The 26,532-nt window shown below is 42.1% G+C and overlaps 2 protein-coding genes across 10 annotated transcripts in view; one reads left to right on the top strand and one right to left on the bottom strand.

The window, feature by feature from the left end:
- On the bottom strand, positions 1-25,469 carry ZNF582 (zinc finger protein 582). Of its 6 annotated transcripts, XM_072760150.1 has the most exons (7): positions 25,247-25,360; positions 18,420-18,551; positions 16,693-17,442; positions 14,135-14,223; positions 12,788-12,914; positions 12,434-12,529; positions 1-3,070 (listed from the first exon to the last, which is right to left on the bottom strand). In XM_072760150.1, exons 4-7 carry the CDS (start codon positions 14,141-14,143, stop codon positions 1,749-1,751), a joined length of 1,554 nt encoding a protein of 517 aa, XP_072616251.1. In that variant the 5' UTR covers positions 14,144-14,223; positions 16,693-17,442; positions 18,420-18,551; positions 25,247-25,360; the 3' UTR covers positions 1-1,748. The 6 variants fall into 6 exon arrangements, with proteins under 6 accessions (XP_072616251.1, XP_025841172.2, XP_025841171.2 ...); XM_025985387.2 differs by lacking the exon at positions 18,420-18,551 and having other exon boundaries at positions 16,693-17,446; positions 25,247-25,469; XM_025985386.2 differs by lacking the exons at positions 18,420-18,551; positions 25,247-25,360 and having other exon boundaries at positions 16,470-16,831.
- ZNF583 (zinc finger protein 583) overlaps positions 25,451-26,532 on the top strand; it is a 17,099-nt gene continuing 16,017 nt past the window's right edge. For all 4 annotated transcript variants that reach the window (XM_025985384.2, XM_025985383.2, XM_025985382.2 and 1 more), the window contains exon 1: positions 25,451-25,653. The gene's annotated coding sequence lies outside the window, so the exon portion shown is untranslated. The remainder of the gene's footprint in view (positions 25,654-26,532) is intronic.

The following is a 26,532-nucleotide window of genomic DNA, read 5'->3' as shown; positions in this document are numbered from 1 at the left end:
TGTGTTCCAATAAAGCTTTATTTATAAAACAAGCAGCAGGCCAGATTTGGTTTCGCAACTCCTACACTTGGCAGAGTAGGATACTACAGAATGATAAAAAGTATGATTCATCAATAGGAGTTAAGTTGTAGATCTTTGTAAATCAAGCAACATAAATTAAAAATCTAAAAATTCAAGATTTTGGCTTAAAAAAAATCATTTTAGGAAATTCCGATCCAGTGTACCAAATTATATAAACCTGGAGAATTTTATCATTATAATCCACCAGCTTAAACGGAATCTTGTACCCAAGAAAAGTAGAATATATATTTTTCAACATTACAGAATATATACAAAAATCAATCCTGTATTTAACCAAGAGAAATGTTGAATTCAAAAAAGTAGGTATTTTCAGGCCATATTTACCAATCTTAGTTAGTTGTAAAATAAAATTTGGTGTTACATAATTAGGATGGTTTGGGATCCAAGTTTACAAAATATCCAACTAAAAGTAATTTCAGCAATAGAAGTTTATTTTTTCCTACACAACAAGGCTTCAGAGAGCTCCAGAATTGGCCTTGTAGCTCTGGGTCAGCTTCTCTGAGGTCCTTGGTTTTCTCCTTTTGGTTCCAACACGGCTGCAACAGCTCCAGGCATTATGTTCTCATAGGAGAAGGTTTAAAAGCAGAGGAGAGGAAAGAAGTCTTCCTAATAGATGTTTCTTCTAAATGAGAGAAATCTTTCTCAGAAGCCTCTACAGATCCCTGGAATATACTGGCCTTACCCTGGTACATATGAGCCATCCTGAGCTGTGGAAGAGGCTGGAAAGTTAGCATATGGTATCTTCAGAGACTAAGGCAAGACACAGATACTGCTAGTAGAAAGGGGAACTGGGCATGGCTACGTAAGCAATCAACTCCTTTTTGTGACAAAATTTATGAAAGATAACCTAAAACAAGATGGAAATTGAGTAATACTATCTTAAATTTTATTTTGGGGTCAGAAAGAAATAAAAACTGAGATTATAAGAATAACCACTTTCTAATTTCATTATTTTTTATTTTTATTTTGTACCAATTTGTCTTTCATCACCTTGATGTTTGGAATTGTCTTTTCTGGCTTCTTGAATAGTACATTTAATATACTCCAGAATAATCTTTCAGGTTTTCATGCTTTGCATGCATTTAAAAGCTGAAATTCTTCTCAGTAACTTTAGCCCACATCCTACAACTCCTGGAATGTAAATCTCTCGATTGTTATTCTTTTTATTTCATTCATAAATCAAGCATGAAAATTTGCATGATTTATTTCCTTATTAGCCCAAGAGTAATGGAGTGCCTGGCTGGCCTAAGTCAGTAGAGCACTTGACTCTTGATCTCAGGGTCATGAGTTTGAGGCCCACATTGGGCATGGTGCCTACTTAAAAAAAAAAAAGAAAAAGAAAAAAAGAAAAGAAGTTGAGCCCAGAGTAATTTGGCTGGGTTTTTTTTTTTTTTTTCCTTTTTAATTGCTAAGAAAATTAAAACTTTTGGCTGTTGCTAAAATTATTACAGCATGGTTAGAAAATATGATCCCATATTGTGTTAGAGACAAAATTTTTTCCAACTTTCCCTTGCTTCTTTCATAATCATGGTCTCAACAATTTATATTCATAAAATGTTTCATTATGAATCTTAGAACTCAAGATAAAGGACAGCTTGAATGAAGGCATTTCCATTTGCATTACATTCTTCAAGTCTTTCCCCAAAACATAAGAAGTTGTGACTAGCCTAAGCTAATGGGCTCTCCCCATTACTTCCACTCATATGGTTGCTTGCTAACATCAATTCTCTAATGATTAATAAAGGATAAGTGCTGATGGAAGGCTTTTCTACATTTATGATATTCACTTGTGTTTCCCTATTATGCATTCTCTGATGCTGAAAAGTAGTTGAATCATGATGTAAAGTCCTCCCACGTTCCTTATAGCCACAGGGCTTTTCCTCAGTATGAATTACCTGATGTTGAATCAGCTGTGAGCAATGACCAAAGGCCTTACCACATTCCTTACATTCATATGGTTTCTCACCTGTATGAATTCTATAATGTACAGTAAGGTGTGAGACCCGTTTGAAAGCCCTACTGCATACCCTACATTGGTAGGGTTTCTCTCCAGTGTGAATTCTCTGATGTTGCTTAAGTTGTGAGCTCACCCTAAAGGCCTTCCCACATGCCTTACATTCATAGGGTTTCTCACCAGTATGGATTCTCTGATGTCTAATGAGAGTTGAGCCCTGATTAAAGGCCTTCCCACATTCCTTACATTCATAGAGTTTCTTGCCTGTATGAATAGTCTGATGTTGAATCAACTGAGACCGATGACCAAAGGTCTTCCCACATTCCTTGCATGCGTAGGGTTTTTCACCAGTATGAATTCTATAATGTACTTTAAGATGTGAGATCCTATTGAAGGCCTTGCCACATTCCTTACATTGATAGGGTTTCTCACCAGTATGAATTCGTTGATGTTCAATCAACTGGGAGCTTCGACTAAAAGCCTTTGCACAATCCTTACATTCATAAGGTTTTTCACCAGTATGAACTCTCTGATGTTGTATGAAATTTGAACCAGAATTGAAGGCCTTTCCACATTCATTACATTCATAGGGTTTCTTGCCAGAATGAATATTCTCATGTTGAATGAGTCGTGAGCCATATTTAAAGGCCTTGCCACATTCCTTACATTTATAGGGTTTCTCATTAGTATGAATTCCTTGATGACTAATAAGGAAGTCCTCCTGCCAGAAGTCTTTTCTATATTCATTATATCCATAGAGTTTTTCTCCAGTATGAATTTTCTGGTAAAAAGGAAATGATGCTTGTTGGTTGAAAGTGGACATTTCTTCAGGATTGATTATCATTGGACTCGAATGTCCATCTGATTTTCCCTGTTGTCTGTCAAACTGGCTTATGCATTCCCAATCATCTTGGAATCTGGAGCACTCAAGACCATAACTTGTAAGGCTTTCCATTATCTCCCACTGTGGTGATTGTATTTCATAAAGGTGCTGCTCTGGAGATGACACTTTGGTATCACGCCTGGACTCCAATACTGAAAACAAAACAAAACAAAAAAGCAAGTACGTATTTTTTCCTTTTCCAGAAAAAGGAACTTTTTTCTGGAAAATCAGAAAACTTATACTCATGATTATACCTATAAACTCTTGAATGTGGCTAAGCAATTGGAAAATGGGTAAGTAGAAGAGACAGAGGAAATACCATAAATTGAAATGAAGAGTCAGAGGGAGGTTATAAGAATAGTACTAAAATGTTAGTGTAGGGATCCCTGGGTGGCACAGCGGTTTAGTGCCTGCCTTTGGCCCAGGGCGCGATCCTGGAGACCCGGGATCGAATCCCACGTCGGGCTCCCAGCGCATGAGCCTGCTTCTCCCTCTGCTTGTGTCTCTGCCTCTCTCTCTCTCTCTCTCTCTCTCTGTGACTATCATAAATAAATAAAAAATTTTTTTAAAAAGTCTTTCTCTTAAAAAAATAAATAAATAAAAAATAAAAATAAATAAAATGTTAGTGTAGATCAGGATCACCTCTGAACCATATTTTTTTTATTTTTTTCATATTTTTTTTAATAAAGGTTTCTATGAACCCCCCAAAAAACACAAATATAACCTAGAGTGACAGAAGAAATCACTGGTTGCCGGGGGTTGGGTATATGAGCAATTGTGTGGGAAAGGAGCACAAGGGAACTTTTCAGGGTGGTGAAAATGTACTCTAGTCTGTGGTGACAGTTATACAAGTGTGAACATTTGTCCATTCTCACCAAAACATTGTACTTAAAATGCATGCATTTTGTTGAATATAAATATATCTCAATAAAGCAGATTAAAAAAAAAACAATGGGGAAGGGTGGCTGGCCAGAGGTATGGGTTGGTGCATCTGCTTGTCAGGGGATTCAGTAGGATGGGGTTGGGGTGTGTGTCTGTGTGTCTCTCACATGTCCACTGGAAGTTGTAACAACACAGCTGTGGTCCTCTGCCATGAAGACCACATGCTTCTATCTCTTCTGCTTTCTATCTCTGAAGTTTAGCTGAATACTATGGCTTAGACCTAGTGTCTACTAAACCAGTCTCTCCTGGACCTTTTCATTGCCTAAATGTGGCTATGGAAAAAGAAGGGCCTTGTTCCTTGTTTGGAGGATTAGGCCCCAATTTAATGGGGGTGGCTTCTTCCAGAGCAACATTCTTTGCTGCTTATTCAAACTGGAAGAAATAGCCAATTGAATCAGCCCAATCTTCAAAAGAACATCCTGTTTCGATTGAATTACCGTGGTGACTTTGTCATAAATCAAACCATACATGTGTTTCTGATTCTGGATCTGTTCTTTTCCAGTGATCAATTTATTTTGGGATGCCTGGGTGGCTCAGCGGTTGAAAGTCTGCCTTTAGCTCAGGGTGTGATCCCAGAGTTCCGGGATCGAGTCCCACATCGGGCTCCCTGCATGAAGCCTGCTTCTTCTACCTGTGTCTCTGCCTCTCTGTCTCTCATGAATAAATAAATAAAATCTTTAAAAAAATTATTTTGCCAATACCACATTTTCTGAATTTTGTGAATTTATTACAAGTTTTAATATTTATAATGTAAGGTTTCCAATTTTTCTTCTTTTAATTCAAGATTATTTTGCAGATGTTTTTTCAGACACCATGTTTGGTTGTTCAGAAGGAAGGTTATGGTCTGATAATTCTAGTGAGACAGGTCTCAAATACAGCCACTATGATGGCAACCTTTGAATTGGTGGTTGACCTACTCAAAAGTTACCAACACCTGAGTGCCATCCCATATAGAACAACCATAAGACTGAAGGGGAACATGGAAAATTAAAGTCAACTTCACAGACAGAGAAGACTACATTGTGAACATTTAACATGCCTAAATGAAAATCTGGTTTATAGAATTAAAGGCAGGCACATTACTTGCTTTTTGGGCAATGTGGAAAGAACCTGGGTTGCCTGTAAGGGCATGCCTTAAAAACAATTCCCTGGGGATGCCTGCATGGCTCAGTGGTTAAGCATCTGCCTTTGGCTCAGGTTGTGATCCTGGAGTCCTAGGATCAAGTCCCACATCAGGATCCCTGCAAGGAGCCTGCTTCTCCCTCTGCCTATGCCTCTGCCTCTCTCTCTCTCTCATGAATAAATAAAATCTTAAAAAAAAAAAAATTCTCTGTCCAGACTGCCAGTTTTTCTATTTTTCTATCATAGACCCTGACACAGTTTTCTGGATTGATGGCAGAGTACAGTGTTGTTTATTACATAACCCCTTTTACACTGATCTAAATTAAGCCATCTCTAATTATACACTGCACTATAAGCATGCAAAGATAGCACTGACAGTCATAATAATTTTCTGACTTCTGTCCAACACTCTATGAAGTTGCAATATAGCAATAATAATAGTGAGGTCTTCTATACTAACTTGGTATTTTTCTGACAGGGACTGGCAGAGTATTTTAAAGTTAATTATTTAGCTTAGTAGTCACTGTTTTGGATAACCAAAGAAATACCTCTAAAAATCTTACATACAGTCTTAGCATTAAGATATTTTAGTATCCTCATATGAAGAAACCTCAAGGGATCCCAATAGCCAAAATAATCTTGAAAAGGAGAACAAAGTTGGAAGTCTCACACTTCCTGATTTCAAAACACACTGCAAAGCCACCATAATCAAAACAGTGTTGTACTGGCATTAAGGCAGCCATGCAGATCAATGGAATAGAACAGAGAGATAAACCCCCATGCACATGGTCAAATGATCTTTGATAGGGCACCAAGACAACACAATTAGGAAAGGACAGTCTCTTTAACAAATGGTTCTGAAGAAACTGGATATCCACATGCAAAGCAATGAAGCAGGACTCTTACCCTACACATATAAAAAAACTAACTAAAATATATGAAAGACCTAAATGTAAGACCAAAAAATGTTAAGTTCCTAGAAGAAAGCACAGGGGAAAAACCTCATGACATTGCATTTGGCAATGATTTCTTGGATATGGCACTCAAGGCCCAGGCAACAAAAGCAAAAATAACAAATGAGGGACGCCCGGGTGGCTCAGTGGTTGAGAGTCTGCCTTCCACCCAGTGTGTGATCCTGGAGTCCTGGGATTGAGTCCCACATCGGGCTCCCTGCATGGAGCCTGCTTCTCTGCCTATGTCTCTGCCTCTCCCCCTCTATGTCTCTCATGAATAAATAAATAAAATCTTAAAAAAAAAAAAAAAAGAGACAATATCAAACTTAAAAACTTTGATGCACTGGGGCACCTGGTGGCCAGTGGTTGAGTGTCTGCCTTTGGCTCAGGTCATGATCCTGGGGTCCTGGGATTGAGTCCTGCTTCAGGCTCTCTACAGGGAGTCTGCTTCTCCCTCTGCCTATGTCTCTGCCCCCTCTCTGTATCTCTCATGAATAAATTAACAAAATCTTAAAAAAAAAAAAAAAAAAGAATAGGAAACAATATTTCCTAATCATATATCTAATAAGGATTTACTATTTAGGATATATAAAGTAGTACTACAATTCAACAACAAACAAACTACCCTATTAAAAAATTGGGAAAGGACTTGAATAGACATTTCTCCAAAGGAGGTATACAGATGGCCAAGAAGCATATGAAAACATGCTCCACATCACTTAGAGAAATGCAAATCAAAACTATAATGAATCATACCTCAAAGCCATTAGGATGGCCTCTATCCAAACAAAACAAAACAGAAAATAACAGGTATTGATGAGGATTGGGAGAAATTGGACCACTGTGCCCTGATGGTAGGAATATAAAATGGTGCAATTACTACAGGAAATAGTATGGGGGGGCACCTGGGGGGCTCAGTTAGTTAAGTGTCTGACTCTTGGTTTTGGCTCAGGTCATGATTTCATGGGTTGTGGGATTGAGCCCTGAGTCAGGCTCCTCACTCAGGAGGGAGTCTACTTGAAAGATTCTTTCCCTCTGCCCCTCCCCCTACTCATGCATGTGCTCTTTCTCTCAAAAGAAAGAAAGGAAAGAAGTAAACAAAGCAAGAAAGAAAAAAGGGAACAAACACAGGATAGAGGGACACCTGGCTGACTCAGTTGGAAAAGCATGCAACTCTTGACCACAGGGTCATGAATTTGAGACCCATGTTGGGTGTAGATTATTTAAAAAAAAAAAAAAAAAAAAAAACATGGAGAGTTCTAAAAAATTAAAAATATAATTACCATATGATACAGCATCTCCACTTCTGAGTATATATCCCAAAGAACTGAAAGAATCTGAAAGAGACACCTACACACCCATGTTTACTGCAACATTACCCACAATAGCCAAGAGGTGGAAGCCATCCAAATGTCCATTGACAAATGAATGGCTAAAAAATTGTGGTACATACATACAGTCTTAAAATGGAAAGAAATCCTGTCACACGTTAAAACACGGATTAACCTTAAGGACATCATGCTAAGTAAAAGAAGTCAGACTCAAAAGGCCCCATATTATATGACTCCATTTATGTGAATATCCATAATAAGACATTCCAGAGATGGAGAGCAGACTACCTGTTGCCAGGGGTGCGCTGGGGGAGGGGGGAGAAGAGAGGGCATGAGGAGTGACTATTTAATGAGTATATATGGGGTTTCCTCTGAGGTGTCTTTAGGAAAAACACCCCTTTCAACACAATTCTACTATTCATACTCTTCTTCTGACCCTACTAATGACAAAATGTGTATGGATTTCTCCCTCATACCAGGTAATTCTCCAACTCTGGATACCAATTGGGTGTCCTACAGATTTAGGTCAATTTTCAAACTATCTTTCTGCAGATAGCATCAGATCCTACAGGTTAAGAGCTCAGGCCACAGACTACCTCTGGTCCCCTCACCTCCTACCCCAATAAACTGGAGGTTCCCACAACCCCTTCTGGGGTTCAATCATTTGATAGAATGGCTTACAGAATTCAGGAAAACAATTTACTTACTATATTACCAGTTTATTACAAAGGAAATAACTCAGTATCAGTCACATTAAAGAAATGCAAAGGATAAGGTATAGAGGAAGAGGGTGGAGATTCCTTTCCAAGTATACCACCTGCCAAGTACCTCCATGTGTTCACAACCCAGAAGCTCTCCAATACTTGTACTTTAGAGATTTTTATGGAAGCTTCACTACATAGGCAGGATTGATTAAATCATTGCACTTTGGTGATTCAACCTTTAGGTCTCTCCAGAGTTTGAGAGACGGGGCTGAGTGTTCCAATTCTCTAATTACAAAATCCAAGCTCATCCTGAAGCTATCCAGGCACCCCCAAACACAGTCATACAAGACGACACTTATTACTTTAGAGATTCCAAGGGTTTTAAGAGCCATGTGCCAGAAAACAGGAGTGAAAACCACAGGGTGATAAAAATATTCTGAAACGAGATAATGGTGATATGCACAACGCTGTCAATGTACTAGATGCCAATATACTATACACGTTAAAATGGTTAAAAGGTGAATTTTGTTACATATATTTGTGAATTTTTTTAAATTAAAAAGAGCATTTCCAATAACAGCAATAAATATACAATACCTAGGAATAAACATATTAAGAAATGTAGGGGATCCCTGGGTGGCTCAGTGGTTTGGCGCCTGCCTTCAGCCCAGGATGTGATTCTAGGGTCCCAGGATTGAGCCCCACATCGGGCTTCCTGCATGGAGCCTGCTTCTCCCTCTGCCTGTTTCTCTGCCTCTCTGTCTCTCATGAATAAATAAATAAAATCTTTTAAAAAAAATGTACAAGACTCATATAAATAAAACCTTAAAACCACCAGGGGATGGACATAAATGAAGAGAAAAGCCTACCATGTCCTTAAATAGATAAAATCAATAAAAAATAAGTTTTCTCCTCAATCTATAAATTTGTGGTAATCTCAGTAAGAATAATTACATGATTTTTTTAAACCAGATATTCTTTTTTAAAGACCAGATGGGAAAAAAAAAATTAAAAAAAAAAAAAGGGGGATCCCTGGGTGGCGCAGCGGTTTAGCACCTGCCTTTGGCCCAGGGCGCGATCCTGGAGACCAGGGATCGAATCCCACGTCAGGCTCCCGGTGCATGGAGCCTGCTTCTCCCTCTGCCTATGTCTCTGCCTCTCTCTCTCTCTGTGTGACTATCATAAATAAATTTTAAAAATTTAAAAAAAAAAGTCCAGATGGAAACTTGAATGATTATAGCCAGGAAAATTCTGAAAAAGAATGAGGAGGAACTAGTCTACCAGATATTTTTTTTTTTTATATTTAAAACCTTTAATAATTAAAACAGTATGGTATTGGACACATAGTTGACAAAGAGACTGAAACAACAACAACAAAAAAAGTCCAGGGGTAAAAGAGTAGATGATAAAGGTGGCTATACAGATTAGTGGTGAAAAGATAAAATTAGTTAATGCTGTTTGAATAAATGGATAAGAACCTGGAAAACAGTGTGAAATCACATCCTCCACAGGTAAACTCCACAGGGATCATAAGCAGCACCATAAATATACTACTAGCAAAAAACCACAGGAGACTCATGTATAATGTCAAAGGGGTAGTCCTCTTTGATTATGATGTAAACCCACATCATCTAAGAAATAAATAAAACTCAGGACCTCAAACAATCAAACACACACATGCCTTCAAATGACAAAAACCAAAGCAAAAATGGTATCATGGGTGTGGCTGACAGAATAATGGCCTCCCACAGATGCCCACATCTAATCCCTAGAACCTGTGCAGATGTCAGGTAATGCAGCAGCACACATCTCCTCTCTGGATGCTCACTCTGCACCTGACCTCACTTACTCCTAGGGGCCAACTCCCAATTCAGTGTGGAAGAATCCACCACATCTGTAGTGTTAAGTTCTTACAGTACGTTGTATATGGTGGAAACTCTTTATCAACACACACGTTCTTGGTCTCCCATCACACCTGGACTTTGGCTCTCATTCAGGGAAGACTCTGCCCCCTGGAGGACACCTGGCCATATATGGAACATTTTTGATTGTCACAACTGAGGAGAGGCAAGTATACTGGCAACTAGTTGAGTAGAAGCCAGGGAGGCTGCTGAACATCCTACAGTACATGTGATGCCTACCCACTGCCCCCACCCTCACCTTGTGTCAACACTGCTGAGCTTGAGGAACCCTTCACCCAGAGCAAGAAGACCCAAGGCAGGAACATGCTTGCTGTACCAAGGCTAAGGTGGGTAAACTTGTACTGTCTGCTCTCATGCTACTACAGCATAGCTGGGTAGTTGTGACAGAGACCATATATGGCCCACAAAGCCTAAAATATTTATTATCTGGCCCCTTGGAGAAAGCATTTACCTATCTCCATGTTAAAGGAACAGCAAAGAGGCTTGTGTGGCTGTAGCCGAATGAACAAGAAGAGTAGCAGGAGGGAAAATCAGAGAGGAAGCAGGAAGTGGATCACAGAACACAGTCCAACAGAACTTTCTATGATGCCAAAATGTTCTATTCTGCCCTAATATGGTAACCACTGGCTACATAAGTCTATTCAGCTTTTGAAATGTGGCTACAGGGATCCCTGGGTGGCGCAGAGGTTTGGCGCCTGCCTTTGGCCCAGGGCGCGATCCTCGAGACCCGGGATCAAATCCCACATCGGGCTCCCGGTGCATGGAGCCTGCTTCTCCCTCTGCCTGTGTCTCTGCCTCTCTCTCTCTCTGTATGACTATCATAAATAAATAAAATTAAAAAAAAAAAATGAAATGTGGCTACAGGCTACCATGGAATGGAATGTCACATTTTATTTAATTTTAGTTAGGGAAGCCTGAGTGGCTCAGCCATTGAATGCCTGCCTTTGGCTCAGGGCGTGATCCCAGATCCCCAGGTTCGAGATCCACATCGGGCTCCGTGCATGGAGCCTGCTTCTCCCTCTGCCTGTGTCTGCCTCTCTTTCTGTATGTCTCTCATGAATAAATAAAATCTTTTAAAAAAATTTAGATTTAAAAAAATTTTTTTTAAAGATTTTATCTATTTATTCATGAGATACACAGGAGAGGGAAAGAGAGGCAGAGACACAGGCAGAGGGAGAAGCAGGCTCCATGTAGGGAGCCTGACATGGGACTCGATCCCAGGTCTCCAGGATCACGCCCTGAGCGAAAGGCAGGCGCTAAACTGCTAAGCCACCCAGGGATCCCCTAAAGCTAAATTTTGAACAGCATGTGTGGCTGGTGGCTACTGTGTTGGATAGCATATAGAGGGTCCTAGGCTAGGGTATCGATTTTGGATTTTATCTTGAGATGGGAATGATGTGCTAGTAGGTCTTGAGCAGAGACAATACACCCTCACTGAAGTTTTAAGGTCCCCGTGGCTGCTGTGTGGACAATATACTGTAGTGGGCAATAGAAGCAGAGGAATGGGGAGGAGGCTACTGCAACAGTCCAAGCCAAAGACAATGGTAGCGTGGATGGAATGGCAGCAGTGGTGCCAGTGAGAAATGGTTAAATTCTGGACATATTTCAAGGTAGAGCCAATAGGATTTGCTGACAGACTGAACAGGTATGTGAGAGAGAAAACTCAAGAATGAGTTTTTGACTTGAGGGACACCTGGGTGGCTCAGTGGTTGAGTGTCTGCCTTAGGCTCAGGTCAAGTTCTGGGATTGAGTCCCACATTGGGATCCTGTGGGAAGCCTGCTTTTCCCTCTGCCTGTGTCTCTGCCACTCTCTTTGTGTCTCTCATGAATAAATAAATAAAATAAAATAAAAAGAGAGAAGAGCAAATTGTTAGGGAGGACCAAAGACTCCTTTCTGGACTTGTTAAGTTCAAAGTCCCCAATGAACGCTGAAGTGGATATAATGAAGGCAGTTGGATAGAAGTATCCAGAATTTAAAGGAAAAGCTGAAGATGATGGAAATACTCTGTATCTGTATTGTCCAACACGGTAGACACAAGCCACAAACTGGCTACTGGATTTCTGAAATGTGGCAAGGGCAACCGAGGTACTGCTTTTTAAAATGTATTTAATTATAATTATTAAATTACAACAGACATGGGGCCAATGGCTCCACACTGGACAACACAGATACAAATGGTATTTAAAGCATGGTAACGGAGAAGGTCCTAGGGAATGAAAATAAACAGAAAAGAAACTCAAGTCTGAGCTCTGGGGTGCTCCAACATTTAAAGAAAGTGAGAAAATCCCATCAAAGGAGGCTGAAGATGGTTTAATGAGGGGGTAGTAATGACCCAAATACACAGAAATGTTTTGGGATGAAAGGAACATCCACTTTTGTGAAATGCTGTTGATAAGCTACAAAAGATGGTAACTGGGACCTGACCTCTGAGTTTGGCATCTTGGAGGGAAGATTTTCTAACTCAAAAATCCCGTTTCCTTGTCCACGTACCAGATGGCTATCTGTGGTAACGTCTTTCTTCTCCCACAGGCCTCACTCACCTGGGCACAGGCCTCCTGTAGCTGCTTTCTCTACCATCCAGGGCTCTTTGCCTTGCTCCAGGAAGGAGATCACATCAGGTTTGGAGATGGCAAGACCTGGGTGTGAGAAAAAACACACCACCCAGTTATGGCGCAGGTCCCCAGAATTCAGATCTAGGACCTTGGCATTGACCAGGAGAGGCAGTTGCAGAAGAGATCCAATGTGAGACCCAATGTGACAGTCACCTGAGGACTGAGGAAAATGTACTATCAGCCCGTGGAGCTGCTCCTTGACCTCTCAAAAGGTACTCAGAAATGGATAAGGAACAGATATGCTGAGGGTAACATCCAAACTCATATACCAGGTCATCTTACCCAGTGAGACCAGGTTATTGTAGGTCTCCAACATCACGTCTCTGTACAAATCCCTCTGAGTGGGTACCAGCTGTTCCCATTCTTCTTGGGAGAAGACTACAGCCACATCCCTGAACAAGTCTGACTCCTGAAACAACAGGCAGGTATGTTATTTGCATATTTCAAGAAAATGTTTCTTGGTGGGATGAGAGGAGGTAGAAGAGGTCTTTGTAGGAATGGAGTGTTTGGTAAAAGAGAAGGATGGGGCTGGACGCCTCCAATGTGAGCAGATGACAAGAGAGGGTGGGCATGAGTACAACAGTGCTGAAATGTTCTGGATCATTCCTTTTTACTACAAACCAAAGCTCTGTACAAAGATCTAGAAGGAAAATTAAAATTCAGCAAAGTGGACTTTTCCCAATTATTACAAGCAGTATAATAAAGGGTGTTGATTACTGTCCTTGGCATATAAAATTCTCAATGAGAGAACTATAATTTCTACTTTTGTACAATAACAACAAACCAAACCAACAATTTTTGTTAGATTTACCCTCAAAAGTTTTATTAAAGGAATGTTTTCTTAGAAAAGAGGATTTTCATATAAATTGAGAACTTGTTGAAGACGTCGGTTTATCATTTTGTCAGAACATATCAAAGCATATTTCCTTATGAGAAAAATCAAATTAAGATTACTTTTATTAGCTGTACAATTTTCTATCAAGTGAAAAAATGACTCAACCATTCTCTTATTTTGGATACAAACGTTGGATCAGATCTCTGAAGGCTCTTCCAAGTTCTGACTATACAGATTCTGAAAAATTCATCCACCTGCTCAGTTGCCTTACAATCCTCTCACCTCTGTGCTCCTCTCACTCTCAAGCTAAAGAAGCTGCTATAGGATGATCCACATTCAAATGCTCTGTTTGACCTCAAACCAGACCTTAGTTCTGGCATCTAACCTCTCACATATACTCAGCTAAGCCTCAATTACACACCCAATCATTAATCCCTCCAAAAGCAGGAGATCGTGCCTGAGACCAAGACCAGTTCCCACGCTTTTCCATGTCATATCCCTCATAAGTATTCATCTCCATTTCATCAAACCTTGGTTGTCAGTTTATACAAGGAGATGGATTTCTGCTGTCTAGGCTTCTGGAAGAATACCACACCATCAGAAGATAACGAATGCTATACAGAATGAACCCATGGGCACTGGTCAGAGTGGAGGGGGCAGTGAGAGAGGGTACCAGCTGCCTGGTCTTTTTAGTCCCTAAAGTGAGAACGTCTAAGAACCAGATTCTTGGCTGAAACCTAGGTGGAAGGCTTCAAGATAAAGAAAGCAAATATTTACATGATTTGAAAACTCACAAGGGACATGACTTTTAGAACTTCATGGGCTGATGGGTCTTCCTCCTGGTTCCTCTCTTGAGGGAGGGCCGAGTCTTGAGATGACAAAGCTGGGAGAGGAAAGAGCAAACATGAAAGGCCAGGCTTGCCTTATAGCTCCCAGAATGCCATGGCTACAAGTCCCCACCGTTCTATCCCCCACTCCCCACAAAAACTAGTAACTTGGAACATTGAGGCCTTTACCCAAGTCCAGGAAACACAGCTTTAGCTGCTGCAATGAGACAGGGAACCAGTAGCCCTTTCTCTCTCACTTCCCCTAAAAATCCAGAGAATCCCACCTTGTTACTGATGCAAATCTGTGATGGGGATGCTCAGTCCTGGTTCAGTGACTAAGACCACGTGGTGTCCCAGGCCAGGGAGCACAGCCTGCTTGATCAGCATCAACCCAGCCCACAATGAAACCTTCCCAGAAACAGACCATTTAACTCTTTCATGTCCACAATGAAGCACTTTCAGAGGTCTCCCCGGCTCTTTACTCAACTACCAAATTCACCGAGAAACTTACAGCCCTACCTAAAGCCTGGTGGACACCACTTTGTGGACTCTGCTTTGAGTCAACAAATGGGATGTGGTTACAATGGGCAAATTAGTTGGCTCCATTATCATCACATAAATATGCCCATGGACAGATTTAACAGTGAGGAAAGCCACATACACAAAGTTTACTGAAAAACAGAACAAAAATTAGTATGTAACAGTCCAGAAATAGGCAAGTGGTTGAATCATTTTTGGCCCAGTCATATGACAGAACACCAACCAACTATGAAAGCTAATGTGCAGGTGGAGCAACTGGGTGGCATAGTGGTTGAGCATCTGCTTTCAGCTCAGGTCATGAGTCCCACATCAAGGTCACCATGGGGAGTCTGCTTCTCCCTCTGCCTATGTCTCTACCTCTCTGTGTCTCTCATGAATAAATAAATAAAATCTTTTATGGACAAAACAACATTGACGGACAAAAAAAAAATACAAGTGCTCTCTTTATACAACATGAGAACATTCTGTAAAAAAGGGCAAACCTCCCACCTATTGGCACTTGGGCTTAAAAAAAAAAAAAAACTGTAAACAAAAATCCAAGTATTAAGACTGATGTCATTTAACCACGTTGTGAGTTCATCATTAAACAAGTAGTATTTTATAAAGGAACTCAGAACAGGGGATCCCTGGGTGGCTCAGCATTTTGGTGCCTGCCTTCCACCCAGGGCATGATCCTGGAGTCCTGGAATCGAGTCCCACATCAGGCTCACTGCATGGAGCCTGCTTCTGCTATGTCTATGTCTCTGCCTTTCTCTCTCTCTCTGTGTCTCTCATTATTAAATAAATAAAATCCTTAAAAAAAAAAAAAAAAGGAACTCAGAACAACGCCAGACATATTGCAAATATTTAATTTTAAATAATGTGTATAGGGATCCCTGGGTGGCGCAGTGGTTTGGCGCCTGCCTTTGGCCCAGGGCGCAATCCTGGAGACCCAGGATCGAGTCCCACGTCGGGCTCCCGGTGCATGGAGCCTGCTTCTCCCTCTGCCTGTGTCTCTGCCTCTCTCTCTCTCTCTCTGTGTGACTATCAAAAATTAAAAAAAAAAAAAAATTAAATAATGTGTATATAAAGTAATGAATCGTCCCTTAATAACATGTGATAGAAATTTTTTTCTTAGTATCACCACTGCTCTAGCATTATCTGTAATAGCTTTATGGTATCTTATTAACTGAATGGCCTATGATTTATTCAACCATTTCCCCATTGTTGGACACACATCTTTTACATGATCATCTAAAATGTTCTCAAGGGGGCAGCCCCGGTGGCTCAGTGGTTTAGCGCTGTCTGCAGCCCAGGGTGTGATCCTGGAGACCCGGGATCGAGTCCCACATCAGGCTCCCTGCATGGAGTCTGCTTCTCCCTCTGCCTGTGTCTCTGCTTCTCTCTCTCCTCTCTGTGTATTCTCATGAATAAATAAATAAAATCTTTAAAAAAAAAATGTTCTCAAGGGACGCCTGAGTGGCTCAGCGGTTGGGTGTCTGCCTTTGGTTCAGGGCGTGATCCCAGAGTCCTGGGATCGAGTCCCACATCGGGGTCCCTGCGAGGAGCCTACTTCTCCCTCTGCCTATCTCTGCCTCTCTGTGTCTCTCATGAATAAATAAATAAAACCTTTTAAAAAATAAATAAAAATAAATTGTTGTGCTAAATCTTTTGAGGTTTTGAAACAAGATTTCGTCCCAAATTTTTTTTAAAAAGGGGCATGCATAGGGAAGACTAAAACATCCACCTGCATTTTGGGGAGTCAGGACCCCTTCATACCCACCTAACGGGTCCATGGACCGGGGCTATACGCCTGAGCGCGGAAAGGGGGCGTTCGCGGACCGCGCGCCGCGGAGCCCGAAGGGAAATGTAGTCCAGAGCCCGGAAAGTCGCAGCCAGACGCCTGGGCGAAACGTTCCGGTTCTAGCCAGGCCCGAGAGTGGCTCGGGCGTGGCGCCCCTCCCGCACGGACCCCGGTGCGCCTGGCAAGCTCCAGAGCCCCTCACCTGCCGCCTCCTCGAGTTCAAGTGCCACCGTGACCGCGTTTCCCGCAGTCCGGGGTGCGCTTCTTCCTCGGTATCGGCGGACCCGCCGCCTGGAGCCGGAAGACGGCGCAGGCGCACAAAGCACCGCCGATACAGCCTCGCGAGTGGACCATCGCCGCAGTCACTTCTGGGAAAGGTAGTCTCCAGGCGCTAAAAGGTCGCCAAGCCTCAGGGCCGGCTCTCGCGATACTTGGGCGTGGGGGGTGGAGGGAGCCTGGCGTGTTCAGGGGTGGTGGCAGGCAGTCTGGGGCCCCCGGGAGTGCGTAGGAGTCGGCTGGTCTCTCGGGAAGGTGTGCTTGTTCGCGTCTCTGGTGGCAGGAACATTGTACGTTTATGCGGTTCGGTTCAGACCGTCTTGGGTGTAATTGGTACCAGTCCACTCTGGTGTGTGACAGTGTCTGAAAATGTTTCTCATTTATTAAATCATTGTTTCTGCGGAGCAGCCATTTTATCAGAATTTTCAGAGGGAGGAAAAAGCCGGAATTTACCTGGTCACTAATTTTAAACGTTATCTATGTTGAAATAAATGTAGGTTCGGAAGGAGAGAGCTTCTAGAATGAGCGAAATATTTTTTTTAAAAATTTTGGAAAAAAAAATTGGGCAGCCCGGGTGGCTCAGCGGTTTAACGCCGCCTTCAGCCTGGGGCATGATCCTGGAGACCCGGGATCCAGTTCCGACGTCGGGCTCCCTGCGTGGAGCCTGCTTCTCCCTCTGCCTGAGAAAAGAAATAAAATATCTTTTAAATTTTTATTTATTTATTTATTTATTTATTCATTTATTCATTTATTTACTTATTTATTTACTTATTTATTTATTTATTCACGAGAGACACACAGAGAGAGGCAGAGACACAGGCAGAGGGAGAAGCAGGCTCCATGCAGGGAGCCTGATGTGGGACTCAATCCCGGGTCTCCAGGATCACGTCCTGGGCGGAAGGCTGCGCTGAACCGTTGAGCCACCCAGGGCTCCCCTGAGAAGATTTTTAAAAGCTTCCACAATTATAACTTTCTGGTATTGGCTCTTGAATTGTCAGACCAGCAGAAGAAAATAGAAAGTCAGAAATACTATAAAAAACAGAGGGAGGGGATCCGTGGGTGGCTCAGCGATTTAGAGTCTGCCTTCGGCACAGAGCGTGATCCTGGAGACCCAGGATCGAGTCCCACATCGGGCTCCCTGCATGGAGCCTGCTTCTTCCTCTGCCTATGTCTCTGCCTCTCTCTCTCTCTGTGACTATCATAAATAAATAAATAAATAAATAAATAAATAAATAAAATTTAAAATTTGAGTGTCTTATCTAACTCAGGTGCTCAAGATTAACATCAATATTGATAGTTCATACTCTTGATGATATATTATGAAAATGGCATTCAACCTCTGTGGTCTCGCTCTCCAAAACACATACCCTAGTGTAATAAGAAAACATCAGACAAATACCAATTCAGGAACATTCTACATAAGATCTGACCAGAAAAAAAAAAAAAAAAAAAAAAGACCTGACCAGAACTCCTCAAAACTGTAAAGGTTATTAAAAACCAGGAAAGTCTGAGAAACCATTACAATGAAGAGAAGCCTAAGAGGGTGTGACTGCTAAAAATAATGTATCTTGAAAGAGATCCTGAAACAGACAAAGGGCATTACATTAAAAACTATGAAAAATGGGATGCCTGGGTAGCTCAGTGGTTGAGCACCTGCCTTTGGCTCAGGGCGTGATTCCGCAGTCCTGGGATGGAGTCCCACATCCGGCTCCTTGCATAGAGGCTGCTTCTCCCTCTGCCTGTGTTTCTGCCTCTCTCTGTGTGTCTCTCATGAATAAACAAAATCTAAAAACAAAACAAAACAACCTAGGAAAACTCCATATGAATAAAGTATGGAAATTAGTTAATAATAACATATCAATGTTGGTTCATTAATTATAACACAAGCACTATACTAACATAAGATGTTAACAATAGGGGAAACTAGGTACAGGGTAATTGGGAACTCTGTACTATCTTTGCAGCTTTTCTGTAAAACAAAAACGTTTAAAACTTGAATTTACTCATTAAAGTCTTAACTATTTCTTTTCAAAATATGTGGTTTTGTATTTTCTGTTTCTATTTGGTGAATGATGCTTTGAAGTAATGAGCATAAACCTAGTGCCCAGACCTTGGTTTCTAAATACCATTCTCTAAGAAAAGAAACCAAAGCTTCTTGAAGTATCTGATTCTAGGACTGGGGCAAGGAAAGTACATGATAACAAAACTAGATAATGTGTAGGAAACAAGTCTTTTCAGATATTGGACAAGTAGTACAAGACTTTGATCCCTGAGAGAAGAGAAATAAATGAGATCCTATAATTGCAATGGCTTTCTCTCTGAAGACATATTACATTCCACAAAGTAGAGAGGAGGAACCAAGACAGAACACTGATTAGCTAAGTTGACACAAACCAATAGTTTCAGGAAACCAAAGTGACTATATTTATGGGACAGAGTGTGGAAGAGGAGTTGGTATTTCCATGAAACAAAACATCAGTACCTGTGGGTGGAAGAAACTCTACCTCTGCCCTCTGAATTATGGAGGAGCCAATGTGGTGGAACCTTAGAGGAAAGCATCTTTGGAAACAGACATTTGCTTCATGACTCTTCATGGAAACAGAACCAAAGAATCTGGGCTGGGACCTGGAAGAGATAGGGTGTGAGGGTTCCCAGAGAAGAAGATCACTGGGCCCTTTCAGGCTTGTGGTAGGCCAGACATTTCCAAGAAATGACCATAGAGGATGAAATTAACATCAGGGCCTTTGGTCAGGCTTGTAGGGTGGATGGTTTGGGTGGGCCTCTGGAGGCCGTTAGCATTAGGCAGGTGGATGACCTAACTGGGAACAAATTTGAAGGCGTGAAGCCCCAGATCACCACATAGGACAGGTGCAATAGCCTGCCATTATGGCCAGACTGGGTTCAGGTATCAGGTAGTTTATATAAACTGAGCTGCTTTCTCTGCTTGTCCTGACTTGTGGGGTCAAGACCTACGTTTCCCATAAGTGACTGTTGCTCCAGGCCAACCATCTCATTCTTTCCCTGAATGTCCACCTCAGGCCTAATCTGGGAACAAAATTAAGGAGTTGAAGGGGTGGAATTTTTTATTTTATTTATTTTAAAGACTTTATTTATTTATTAGAGCTAGAACTAGCACAATGTGGAGAGGGAAAGGGAGAAGCAGGCTCCCTAATGACCAGGGAGCTTGACTTGGGGCCTGGCCCCAGAACCCTGGGATCATGATCTGAGCTGAAGGCAGATATTTACCCAACTGTGCCACCCAGGTTCCCCAGGATTTTGTATATATTTTAAAGGTGGAAGTGTAGTAATAGGATTGGCTGATTTATTGGGTGAAATAGCTAGAGAAAGAGCAGTAGTGAAAGATCACATCAGGGAATTCTGAGATTAATAACTGGAAGAACAAAAAATATATTAATTAATTAAAATAACTGGAAGAGCAAATGTCATTAACCAAGATAGGAACAGCTGGAGAGGAGTACATCTTTGGAGGTAAGATTGGGGATTTGGTTGGGAGTATGATAGTTTGAAGTGTCTATGAGACAAAGAGGTGCAAATATTGAGTACCACTTTAGGGGCAGTGTCTGGGCTAAAATATTAAGCTAGGAAATATTTTTATCATGTAGCTAGTTTATATTCTGTTATGTAGAGGCAAATCAATATTATTCATTCATCCTCTCTACTTTTTTTGCTCAAAAGTTGTTTTTCTACCCTAAAATATAAATGTATACCTTTATTTTTCTGTAGAATTTTATCTGGATGTTAAAAAATGCATTTACTTCAATCTCTTTCCAATTTGTTATGCTGCAAAGTGTGATGAATCAATGTTATCTGTAATATTTCTATTTTGAAATTTTATTTATTTATTCATGAGAGACAGAGAGACAGAGAGAGAGAGAGAGAGAGAGAGAGGCAGAGACATAGGCAGAGGGAGAAGCAAGCACCATGCAAGGATCCTGATGTGGGACTTGATCCTGGGACTCCGGGATCATGCCCTGAGCCAAAGACAGACGCTCAACCACTGAGCCACCCAGGTGTCCCTCCATGTTAATTTTAGAAAGAGTTTATCTATGTCTACAAAAGACCTTGCTTTTATTTCCTTCTACTTGGTTTGGGTTCATTTTTTCTCTTCTAGTTTCTTTTTTTTTTTTTAATTTTTATTTATTTATGATAGTCACACAGAGAGAGAGATTTCTAATGTAAGCAATTTAGTGCTATAAAGTTCTCTTAACACTGTTTTAAATGCATCAGACATATTTTGTTAAGTTATTGTAAAGGCAACTTACACTCTTCCTCTTGTATTTCTCCTTTACTACTCACACAGAACATCTCAGTATACTTCTGACACCAGATATGTGAGAGTTCCCCCCACACACACACCAAGCAATTTTGCAACACTAGCTGAATGTCCTACAATTTAACTAAATTCTGATGCTATCTACCCAAAGATAGCATCAGATCCCACAGACTAAGGGCTCAGTCCCAACAGACTCCCCACTCCCCACCCATGCCAATCACAAGCCCCATGTAATATTGGGACACCTGGATGGCTCAAAGATTGAGCGTCTGCCTCTGGCTCAGGGCATGATCCTGGGTCCTGGGACTGAGTCCTGCTCATGCTGTGATCCCAGGATCCAGGATTGAGTCCTGCATCACGATCCCTGCAAGGAGCCTGCTTCTCCCTCTGCCTGTGTCTCTGCCTCTCTCTGTGTGTCTTTTTTTTTTTTTTTTAAGATTTTATTTATTTATTCATGAAAGATACACAGAGAGAAGCAGAGACACAGGCAGAGGGAGAAACAGGCTTCATGCAGGGAGCCCAATGTGGGACTCGATCCCAGGACTCCAGGATCATGCCCTGGGCCAAAGGCAGGCGCTAAACCGCTGAGCCACCCAGGGATCCCCCCTCTGTGTGTCTCTTATGAATAAATAAATGAAATCTTTAAAAAATAATAAAATTAACATGGAAAAGCATAGGCTCAAAAATAGCTAAAATAATTTTGACAAAAAAGAATAAAGTGGGTGAAATTACCCAATGTAAGTACTTACTCTATTGGTATAAGGCAATGTATAAATGGACATGTAATCAAGGCCATGAAGCATAGACAAAGGGATATAAACATCGGTCAGAGGAACAAAAGAGAATCCAGAAGTAATCCCACATAAATATGCTCAACTAATTTTTTACTTTTTATTATTATTATTATTATTATTATTATTATTATTATTATTTTGAGAGAGAGAGTGTGCACAAGTGAAAATGGGGCAGGGGCAGAGAGAGAGAGAGAGAAAGAATCCTAAGCAGGCTCCATTTCCAGCATGGAGCCCATGCTGGGCCTGATCCCCACAACCCTGAGATCATGACCTGAATTGGAATCAAGAATGGGACATATAACTGACTGAGCCACCCAGACACCCCTCAGCCATTTTCTAACAATTGTATTGAGATATAATTCACACACCATGCAATTTTCCTATTCAAAGTGTACAATTTAACATTTTTTTAGTATATTCATAGGGTTGTGTAACTCACCACAGTCTAACTGTAAAATGCTTGTTGCCACAAAAAGAAATCCTGTATCCATTAGTGGTCATTCTTTATCTACTCCCTTCAGCCCTAACCAACCACTAAAATGCTTTATGTCTCTGTGAATTTGCTTACTCTGGTTATTTCACATAAATAGACTCATACAATACATGGTCCTTTGTTACTGTCTCCTCTCACATAATGTTTTCAAGGTTCATCCATGTAGAATGTATATTGGCACTTCCTTATTCTTATCACTTATGGCTGAATAATATGGGCACTTGGGCTGTTTCCACTCTTTAGCTACTATGAATAATGTTGCTATGAACATTTGTCTACTAACTTTTGCATGTATGGCTATTTTCGTTTTTCTTAGGTATATACATAGGACTGAAATCGCTGGGATCATATGGTAACTCTATGTTTAACTTTTTGAGGAATTTCTAGGATATTTTCCAAAGTAGCTGCATCATTTTAACTTCCCACCAGGAATGTTATGAGGGTTAAATTTTTCACATCCTTGCCCATATTTGTTATCTAACTTTGATTTTAGCCATCCAAGTGAATGTGAAGTCGTATGCCAATGTGGTTTTGATATGTATTTCCCAAGGGCTATGAATGTTGAGCACTTTTTAAAAATTTTTTATTTATTTATGATAGTCATACAGAGAGAGAGAGAGAGAGAGAGAGAGAGAGGCAGAGACACAGGCAGAGGGAGAAGCAGGCTCCATGCACCGGGAGTCCGACGTGGGACTCCATTCCGGGTCTCCAGGATCGCGCCTGGGCCAAAGGCAGGCACTAAACCGCTGTGCCACCCAGGGATCCCTGTTGAGCACTTTTTTATGTACTTATGGAGCATTTGTCTGTCTTCTTTGGAGAAATGTTTATTCAAGTCCTTTGCGGATTTTTAAACTGTTATTTGTGTTTGGGTTATCTGTAAGTGTTCTTTACATATTATGGATACAAATCCTAGTTAGATATCTGAACTAATTCTTTTCTTTTCTTTCTTTTCTTTTCAGACAGAGAGAAACCAGAGGAGGAGGGGCAGAGGGAGAGGGAGAGAGAATCTTAAGCAGGCTCCACGCCTAGTGTGGAGTCCCATGCAAGGCTCCATCTCACAATCCTGAGATCATGACCTCCGCTGAGATCAAGAGTTGGACACTTAAACGAATGAGCCACTCAGGTGTCCCTGAACTGATTTTTGACAAAGGTACAAAAGCAATTTAATGGAGGAAGGATAGCCTTTCCAACAAATAGTGCTGGAGCCATTAGACATCCATAGCCAAAAAAGAAAAAAAAAAAAAAAAAAAAGACAGAGAGAACTTTAACCTCATGCTTCTTTAAAAATTAGATTTATTTTTTAAAATTAGATTTAAATTTGCTCCAGTAATCACCAATGAAAAAATAAATATATTGCATCTTCATTGTGACAAAGGCAAAATAAGTAGGTCCTTCGATCTCTCAGTAGTCTGTATTTATTTCTACTTCTGAAGATTATGTGATTAGATTAGGACATTAAACTTAGTTGCTGGGGAGACATCTGTTGATTACCGTTTGAAATTAATGTATTTCTTATATCAAAATAAATTTGATTCACTTAGTGACCACTGTCAAGCTTTGTAGAGGGTTTTTCCAACAGAAGAAACCTAAAAGATAATGGCTGGAATGAAAACTGTTATCACAAAATTTCCAGATAAATATACCCTATCTCTGGGGCGCCTGGGTGGCTCAGTGATTGGGTGTCTGCCTTTAGCCCAGGTCCTGATTCGGGGGTCCTGGGACCCAGTCCCACCTCCTGCTCCCTGCTTCTCTCTCTGTCTCTGCTTCTCTCTCTGTGTCTCTCATGAATAAATAAAATTAAAAAAACTTAAAAAAAAAAAGATACTCTACCTCTATACATTTGTGAAATGTGGAAAAGGCTGCAAAAACCTGGAAGTTTACTGATACGTCTTAACTTACATAAGGTTTGTCTCTATGGTCTGAAAAAGCAATGAGGAAGATAATCAGAATTTCAAAATTCAAACACAAAACCAACTACATTTTTGTTGACTGTGTTCCTTTTACTTTTTACACTGGCACGTTTTTCCAGTATTGCTGTCTTAGTGCAACTGTAACATCTTTGTTCCTCCTTTAAAAAACACAGAACTCAAGTATTTGGAGATATTGCTTCATCACCGCACAATTTTTATTACGTTCTATGATTTTCAAACCTATAGATGTACTGTTAATCATACTCTACTCATAGCCATATTGTTTATAGTCAACGTTTTATTACTATAATTGTTTCAAATATCTTCTGAGACTGTAGTTGCATTTTTTAAATTTCCTCAGTTTAAAAGTTCCCATCTCCTATGCTTTTTGTCATCGTGCCTCTGGCGAGACGAGTTGCATGGAAGCACATAAAGGCATAACCCAAATTCGGAAGGGGTGAAACATTATTAGGAATTAATGAAATATTTCAAAGACAGGTTGAAATACAGGAACAATAGGGTAGGTAGAACGGAAAGTATGACCCATAAACTGCTATTTTTCTTTATAACACGTATCATTTCCAGGTATGTATCTTTTCTATTTTTTTTTCCTTTTCTATTTAATTTCTCCTGAATTAAAATGTCAGCCTGAGAATGGAGAGTCGTTATTGCGTGTTCAGGTGTGTCCCCAGAGCCTCTAACAGTGCCTGGCATACAGTAAGCGCCCAATAAGTGGAGGAAAGACGCTAAGGAAAGAGCGTTAAGAACCCCGGCACGCGATGCTCTGACCCACCCACTCGCACACCTTCCAGAGGCCCCGCCCCCTGCAGTGGGGCTTCGGGACGCTCGCGCAGAGCAGCCTGCTCCACTCCTGCATCCCTCCCAGCCCAGCCCGCGCAACCCCGCCCACTGTGCCTGCGCAGCCCCCCCACCTCGCCCATTGCGCCTGCGCATCCCCGCCCCGCTCTGCACGCGTGTCCGGCGCGTACCCTGGCTTGAGCGCCTACCGGGACCGGCCCGCTGCGCCTGCGTACTCCGAGCCGTCCCGTCCAAGCCTGGGCGGGACTCGGTCGGCTGGATGGGGCTGATGCGGCCCTGGTTCTGAAGTGGGAGCTCCCGGGCTGGGGGAACGCGTCACACGACTGCGGGCGAGAGCAGGAACCACCGGCCGGGTCCGCGCCTCCGAAGGGCCGTCCCAGGATGCCCCGCGCCGCGCCCGGCCTGGACTCCATTTCCCAGCGGCCCCTGCGGCCGGCCCCGCTGCCCGCCCGAGCGCCGCGGCGCCTTTGTGAGCCCGCCGGTGAGGCCGAGAGCGAGGCCCCGCCCCGGCCCTCGGGGCGTTGGGCTCCTGGAGGCAACGGCGCGGCGGGAGTTGCCAACCCGCAGGGAGGAGGCGGTGAGCACGCCGCGGGCGGGCGTGAGCCCTGGCGGGCCTGCGGGAAAAGAATGGATGTGCGAAGGGGCCTATGACCGTGGGAGAGGGTGTCACTGTGTGTGAGCCCCTGTGACCCCCTTGTCACCGTGTCCGTGCTTCTGTGTGTGACACCGTGTCACCGCGTGTGTGTTCTTGTGTGACACCGTGTATATGCCGTGTGTGTGCCCTGTGACTGTGCGAACGTCTGAGAATATGACAGCGGCGGTGAGTGTGCGGCTGTAAGGTCGTGAGACCGCGTGAGGTTGTGTGACATTATGTTCTGTGACAGTGCGACCCACTGTGAGGTGATGGATGCCAGCTCCAGGATTGTGTGGCTCCTGCAGTGAGCGGGCGACATGCTGGGTCGCCTGGGGAGACTGTCGTTTAGGAGAGCCTGGGAGGGGCTGAGATGATGGAGAACACCTGAGTGGGAAGGAGAGGGGAGCCGCCGCCCCAGCTCTGGAGCACAGCAGACGAGGCTGCAGGACTTTAGCCCTCCATGGCACAGAAGGAAGGTCTTTCCCTTCCTCTCCTAGGTTCTGCCCTATGTGAGGAATTGAAGAGGAAGAAGAGAAGCCTGCCGTGTGCTATTTATGAACATAAACACATGACTGGTTATTGAGCCCAAAGGATGTGCTAAGCAGTATGCTAAATGCTTCATATGAATCATCTCAGGATCCTCCCAACCATTAATAGGGAATGGGTACCATTTCACAGATGAGGAAACTGAGGATTGGAGCGGTTATCTAAATCACGGAGGTTGCAGAGCTAGTGAGTGGTAGACAGGGTATCTGAGGGCAGGTGTTCTGATCCTAAGAACCTAGTGGTTCTTACCATTATGCTGCTTCTGCCTTACTCTCC

The sequence above is a fragment of the Vulpes vulpes genome, chromosome 1 (genome assembly GCF_048418805.1).
Source record: "Vulpes vulpes isolate BD-2025 chromosome 1, VulVul3, whole genome shotgun sequence".
Classification (NCBI taxonomy): domain Eukaryota; kingdom Metazoa; phylum Chordata; class Mammalia; order Carnivora; family Canidae; genus Vulpes; species Vulpes vulpes.
Note: the sequence above shows the minus strand (reverse complement) of the source record. Positions and strands in the feature narration are given on the sequence as shown.